At 35.0% G+C, this 7287-nt stretch overlaps 1 protein-coding gene across 1 annotated transcript in view; it reads left to right on the top strand.

Moving 5' to 3' along the window:
- The window catches only part of LOC103773745 (A disintegrin and metalloproteinase with thrombospondin motifs 6-like), a gene marked incomplete at its 3' end in the record, with an annotated part of 81313 nt that extends 75203 nt beyond the window's left edge, over window positions 1-6110 (top strand). Inside the window, exon 11 of the mRNA XM_008941126.1 lies at window positions 6003-6110. Within this exon, the coding sequence (XP_008939374.1) occupies window positions 6003-6110 (108 nt within the window). The remainder of the gene's footprint in view (window positions 1-6002) is intronic.
- Between the last annotated feature and the right edge of the window lie 1177 nt (window positions 6111-7287).

Genomic DNA, 7287 nt, shown 5'->3' with positions numbered 1-7287 from the left:
TCTTTCCTAGTTTCCCACATGCCAGTTCAGAGATAGAATTGATTAACTGGTTAGTAATGACCAAACTAAAACAGCATTGGTCAGCTAACTTTCAAATCCAGGAGGGTTAACAATTGCTATATAGAAGAGAGTACTTCTTCTAGGACAAAACAGTCTGAATTACAATTGACCCTTGTAATCAGGTGATACAAACTTTAATGTTAGTGAATTGTATGTCACTTTTTTCATTAAACACTGTTGTGATTACCTCCAGTTAAATAAAGAGAGGTATTAAGCTTGCTGTAGGGTTTTTTATAGGAAGGTGGAAGCAGATTCTGCAAGCTGCTTTTTTAGAAGGAGAGGCAGAGAACCCACTGATGGATCTTTGCACCACAACTACCAGTTCCCTTCTGTTCCCATTACCTCTTGATACTGTGAGTTGGATTGTGCTTTTGAGTTGATTCTGTTCATAGTCCTTAGGAACTCACTGAAAAGTGACTTTTCACCACCCAGTTTCATATGTCATGCCATGGCTAAGTCACTTTATACTTGGTATTTATTAGCAAAGCATAAGTAGTTTGAGCAGGCGGATTTATATTATGTTGCTCATAGATTGGTGTTTAAAGTACGTGTAAGCAAAGAGAAGAAATGAAGATCCTGATATTATACTCTGTCATTTTTATCACCCTTTTGAATATTTTTTATTTCATAAGATCTTGATTGTCAACTGCAAAACTTCTCATTGCTATTGTGTGGGCCTTTTGCATTGAGAATTATTAAAGTTTTTAGCTTTTTTAGTGGAAGGACTTACATGATCATGCTGCAATTAAGAAAAACTGAAACACTTTCAGCTTTATTCTTAAAGTGGTTTTGTTTTTTCCCTCTGTTGTCATAAGATTAGGATGTGTATGGCCAGGGGAAATCACAGAAGTTTTCATCTTTCTGAATCGTGAAGTGTTTTTACATTCTTTTTGTATGTTTTTCTAGCAAGTTCCCATAATCCCCTCTCTTCTCCTAGGACAATCTTATCTCCAAACCCTCCTCCTTTCCCTTTCTCTCTCACTTTCTTTTTTTCTCACAAGAGAAACAGATGTAATACCATTTTTCCCAGACCTTATAAAAGCTGTGTAAAAAGTGCAGAGGGAAGCTAATGATCAAAGCAGGAGGAGTGCATTACATGATAGCAGAAGAAATAATAAGATCCCAGATACTGGAACGTGGTTTGAATAAAGCTGGAGAGGTTGTATGGGTTTGAAAGGGAAGATGCTACTTGAAGGTGACTGACCTTGTGGGGCTTCTGTAGTTTCCATCAGGTTCACATAAGCACCCAATATCTAGGAAAGAATGCTGGTAACATAACACAAATGTAAGATATAAGCTTTGGATTCTATTTCACATTCTTTCAGCATGTTGTGGTTCATAACATGCTGCACCACTTAATGAGTATTTGGTAGTAGAGAACTAAAACAGTAACTTTTGGGTGCTTATCTGAACTAAACTTTGAACCTTCTGAAGTTCACCCATAATTAGAGACTTCTACTTTCAATTGTGTTGCCAGCAGTATTTCAGTAGTGAGGCTGAAAATGCTTTAGAATGATGCTTTTGGGGTCTGAATTGTAAGGTAGAATTCAAGCTAATTATTTTTACACTCTATTCTAGCAAATGCTCATCAAGAGGTGCAGCATATTATAGATTAAACATGCTGAAGTAACATAAAATCCTAATAAACATTTTAAAATCCTATGTACAAAAAGTGAAACTCCCAAATTATCATAGTTTAATATGCATTGTGAATGTATTTTTGCCAAAGTGCAAACTTTTGTTGGAGGCTTTCATTAAGAACAGCACAGCTATTTGATATTTGCTCATATTTCTGAGTTTTCATTGTGCTGTGTTGTTGCCATTTATGATGATGATAATATAGGATGCTTAGACCTTGCATAATTTGAAATGCCTGTGTGTAATTCTGCATGACACAACACAAGGAGGCTCCATCATTGATAACACTTAGGCAAAAGGAAGATAATTTGATTTGCTGTTTTTTTTCTCTAGATGGGTTCAGCTTTGTTTAATTTACTGCAAATACAAGCATCCGAATTCCAAACTGAAGTCATGGAGCCCTAAGATACACCGTTACAGGTTGTCATCTATCTTGTCTTGATCTTGTGAAAGGCCTCAGCTTCAGTTATTGTTTCCTGGATTTTTAAAACACTTCCCTTGTTTGCTTTACAAATTAGTAGGTGTTAAATCCACACATTTGGAGACTGAGGTCATTGATTAATTTTCAGATTATGCTTCTTTCTCAAGCTCCAGTAAGTTTTCACACAAATTTTAATATTGGCAAAATCTGTCTTAGCTTCCTCCTGTAGCTGCCAATAAGGAACAGGCAACCCTAAAAGGTTGCTTTATGCTGGTGGGTGTGTGTGTGGCACATGCATGTGTGTGTGTGTGTTGCTGATGTGTGAAAAGAAGCAGTGCACTTTCTACTAGTGATTTTGGGTCGTCCCTCACATGTTTTTAATGCTGGCTTATTAAAAGCAGTTGCTTAGAGATGTTACAGATAGGATGGTGGTAGTAAGGAAATCGGTCAAATCAATAACTAGGAAGTGAAGGTGTGGGCCGGTGTGGGGCTGAGCTGGAGAACAGAAAGCTTTATGCACCTTGGTCAGAATTTCTCTGTTAACTTTCCAAAACCAGCTGAAAAGAAAGACATCGCCATAGCAATACCTGCCATTATTCTATTTCCATTTAATGAAATAACAGCACAGATGGATTTTCCACTTACTTTTAGATATCTTGTTTTCAAATTACTATTAGTGTTATTTTTCATTTCACGTACAAGGTGTTGGAGAATGTACTTCAGATTCTACGCCTTCTTTTGAATGAAAAACAACAGGGAAAATAAATAACTTCTTGAATAAGTTTGGCTATATTTGAAAGAAATTACAAAAATACTTCATTGGTTTTAATATAAATTACTTCTACAAATTGAGACGTGTTCTTTTTGCTAATAAATCTTCTGCATTTTGCATAGTTTCCCATAAGGAAATATTCTGTTGATTTTGGGATATTGTATGTCTATCTCAAACAGAACTCCTTTCTGAATTAAGCAGAGTTTTTTGCTGAAATATTAATAGTATGATACAGCCCATAGTAATTTTACATTACTTTGGTTTTGGTTTTAGGGATTTACTGACACAAACTCCTACTGAAATTAAGGACTGAATAAGGACTATCAGACTATGTCAGCAATAATACTTAGTTTTGATATAGTGCTTTTCCTTCTGTCTCCCAAAGCAATTTAGGAAGATAGAAGGTGTTTTTCTCATTTTGTGGTGTGGGCAGGTGAGCTGACATGCTTAGATTCATCCTGCAAACAGATGAATGGCTGAAATAGTTTTGGAGTGCTGTATCCATTAATTCAAACAGCTCAGCTGATTATTTGTTGGGAATTAAAGTGTCTGGGTGATGTTAGTTCAGTGAATCTGGAAAAGTCTAGTGCCACAAAGAAACCTGAGTATACAGAAAGTGTCCTGTCAGAAGGAAATTGTTAAATACTCTAATTTGTGGATATATTGGCATAGCAATGAAATATGTTTTAATGATTACTTCCCCTTAAATGTCAATATATATAATATATTGTGTAGGGATATCAGAAGTGAAAATCTACACACAAACTGGAGCACAAACCATAATTCTGGATTCAAATTCCCCTGAAATATAGATATATTCGAATTCCAGACTGTTTTCCAGATATGGCTTTTTGCCTTTGTCTGTATTGGAGTGATTGAAATCTTTGTTTCTTAATGCAGTTGAATTTTTGGCTCTTCAGAACATTGAATTGAAGTTCAGAAAGTTATTACAGCTAGTAATTTAAACATTTGAATTTGATCAGATGCAACATAAACACAAGGTCACAAGTAGAATTGTCATAGCCTGACACTTTTAATTACAATTTTAAAGCATAAATCATACATGAAGCAAGTAAATTACACTGCTTTTGTTCAACAAAATGAGCAAGTAAATTAAATGTAAATGTAAATAAGGGAAGATTCTGACCTGAGCACCTCATACTGTATCTGAAAGCAACCAGTTTTTGGTTTTCACTTGGAATTCCAGATTGTATTGAAGTTTGGATTCATGGTTGATTTAGTGTTGAATTTTAGGACCTTAACGACTGTGAAATTTGTAATCTAGTTAGATTTTCCAAGAATCTTTGTGATTTATCTTCTGTTCTTCCCCTGTTCTATTTGATATTTTAAATCATGTATTTCTTCATGAGCATGTATCTTAATCTGAAAACTTTGTCAGCTAAGAGGCAAAGCAAGTGTCTTATTTAGAAAGTTAAGTAAATATTTATACTGTTTGCGTTTCTTCAACGAAAAACTGTAATCTGAAAAGTGAGATAGTTCTACATTGGCTTGCAGATGTGCTTTTACAGTGACAGTATTTCTTTTAAAAAGAGGTTCAACAATTTGTTTAAGTTTTCATAAAGCTACCCACCAAATAGGACAAAATAGCTTAGGCATAATGGTAAAAAATGGGTTGGAAACTCAAGAAATCGTCAGTACTCATTGCCCACCAGTTCAGACCATTCTAATATGGCATGTTTTTAATGGACTTTTAAAAAGGTACCTTGCATCTACCAATCCTGAAACTAAATACACTGTATTAACAATCTTGCAAGAATGACACCAGCTGATTTTAAACTTGGAAACAAAATTTGCATTATTCAAGAAAAACTTGTATGGTTGAACTGTTGTGCAGTTTCTAGTGGTTAATATATAAATAAATCCATTTGTATATGCAGTACAATGCAGGAAACATGAATCTTAGGGTAAAACTGAACAGTTGTTTTGTGTTGATGTGTATAGAAAAGTGGCCTAGGTGCCACATACTCATTCATTTCCTCAGATAAACAGTGAATTTCGGGGGCTGGGTCGTGGGGGACACCTAATAACTTTAATTTACGCACACTGTCTTTTCTTTTTTGAACTCTACCAAAGTTCAGCCATCAAATCTAAAAAGGATTATTCGTAGGATATGATTTCAAGCAGGAGTTAATGTAACAAAAGAGTAATGACTATCGTAAGATAATTTTTAAAGATCTGTGTCTTTCAAATTTTAAAAAATACTTAAACCAAGAAAATATCTATAAGCCTGTTGTGAATTGTTGAACAGATCTCAAAGTAACACAATAAAGATTACAGTGTAAGTAATTTATTGTAAAAGCAAAACGCTTCTGATTCCGTTCTACATGCATAGCTGAATCCAGGGGCAAATGAACAATGAATCTCCAGTGTCAACAGAACTGGCTTAATTTAAATGACTGAATGTGCACAGTGAAGTGAGAAGATATGGTAGGAAAAAAGGTGATTTGAAAACCTATGTTGGTTTAACAGTGACAATACAGGGAAATAGGATAGGGTAAATAATATATGAAATACCAACTTAAAATCTAAAAAGCCTAAAGGAAATATTTTGGTGCATGGCTCAATTAGTACTAAATACATGTGCACTGTTCTAGCAAGTGTTACAGAAGAGGAGTGCCAGGGGTCTGAGCTCAGAAACTTGTTTTAACTAAAGGAAACAAAAATAACTGCTGCTGTTTCATATCTCAAAATCCTTTTCCCATGTAATTTTGAGGCAGGTAATGACAGTAATGGAGATACTATAGCACATCTGAAAACTTTTTTTACAGCAACACTGAAATATACTAAGCCAAGTATTAGCAGTAATCAAAAAAGCAACTATAAAACATTATATCTGTGCCAGGTGTGAAAAACACATTCTTATACTCAACAAGTTCATGCTTCCAGATTTTTTTTTGGTAGGATATTCTTAGATAAAATATGGCTTTGAAATTGATCCAAAGTATTTTACAACCATCTATAGATATATCTCTCCAGTTCACTTCTTAATAGTCACTCTGCAAAACAAATTTTTGTATACGTGTGTGTATGAGGACTAGGAGCAATTTTAGGCTTTTATTCTGATCAACTTGCTTCTGCTTTCTTTCCTAGGAAGTGTGTAGAGAGCTCTGGTGCCTCAGTAAAAGTAATCGCTGTGTTACCAACAGCATTCCAGCAGCTGAAGGTACTCTTTGCCAAACAGGGACCATTGAAAAGGGGGTGAGTACAAATAATTCATTGTTTAAAGACTACAGGAAGAAAGAATTAGAAAAATAAAGTACTTCAGAGCAACTGTCAGAGTCCAAAAAAAGAGTTATTTCAGAATACATTTGCCTCCCAGTGGAAGTGTCCTACAGAACTATTTCACGATAATTTTATATATGTAATTTAACAAAACATTTATCGTTGCTGTAACATTCTATAGCTTGGATCAAAAAAAAAATTCAAAACAAAACAAGGCAAACCTGTTACATTCTCTGTATATTTTTGAGTAATTTTTTAAAAAAACTCCTTAGTTTGATTTTCATTGCATTTTATAGCATTCTTCCATAAAGGACTGTTCCAACTATAGGTGTGGCGTAGACTGTGAAAATGTGTACCATAGATCTGGAGCCTAAAATTTCTTATTTTATTAGAAGATAAAAAAATCTGCACTCCTTCAGATGTAAGCTGACTCATACAAGCATATAGAAAGAATGTTGCCTTGATAAAATGGTTTTCTAAAAGCCCATATTTCACAATGACCTTTCTGTTTTGACTTTGAATTATTTTTTTAGTGTTCAGCTGCATGACCGTGTAGCTTTAAAGTTGCTGTGCAGCCCTACAAACTCCTCCACCTGCCAGAAAATTATATAAAGTCAGTGTTGCAATAGATAAGTCTAGTGCTACTGTATCTGTCTGAACATAGAATCATCAAATGATTGAGTGGTTTGGGATGAAGAGGACCTTAAAGATCAACTAGTTCCAAGTCCCCTGCTATGGGCAGGGACACCTCCGACTAGACCAGGTTGCACAAGGCCCCATCTGACCTGGTCTAGAACACCTCCGGTGATGGAACATCAACAACTTCCCTGGGCAACATGTTCCAGTGTCTCACCACTTTCAGGTGAAGTTCAGAAATTTAATTTCAGGTTAAGAATAGTAAAAGGGTGTTTCTCAATTACAAGGCAAAATCTATAGAGATCTTAAAGAGGAAAGAAAAATATTTTAGTTATGAATTTACAGGACGTGTACTGGGGGCAGAATTGAATTCCATATGATGTTGTCCAAGACAATGTATTTTATGCAGACTCATACAAAGAGAAGAGAGCTTATTATATTGAACGGTTTCCAGTATCTATGTGAGAGCTGATGCATCTGTCCGTAAGATTTACTGCTCCAGGTTGCATTTTTTTCC

The sequence above is a fragment of the Merops nubicus genome, unplaced genomic scaffold (genome assembly GCF_000691845.1).
Source record: "Merops nubicus isolate BGI_N331 unplaced genomic scaffold, ASM69184v1 scaffold9710, whole genome shotgun sequence".
Taxonomy (NCBI): domain Eukaryota; kingdom Metazoa; phylum Chordata; class Aves; order Coraciiformes; family Meropidae; genus Merops; species Merops nubicus.
The sequence above is the reverse complement of the archived record's forward strand: the minus strand, read 5'-3'. Positions and strand labels throughout refer to the sequence as shown.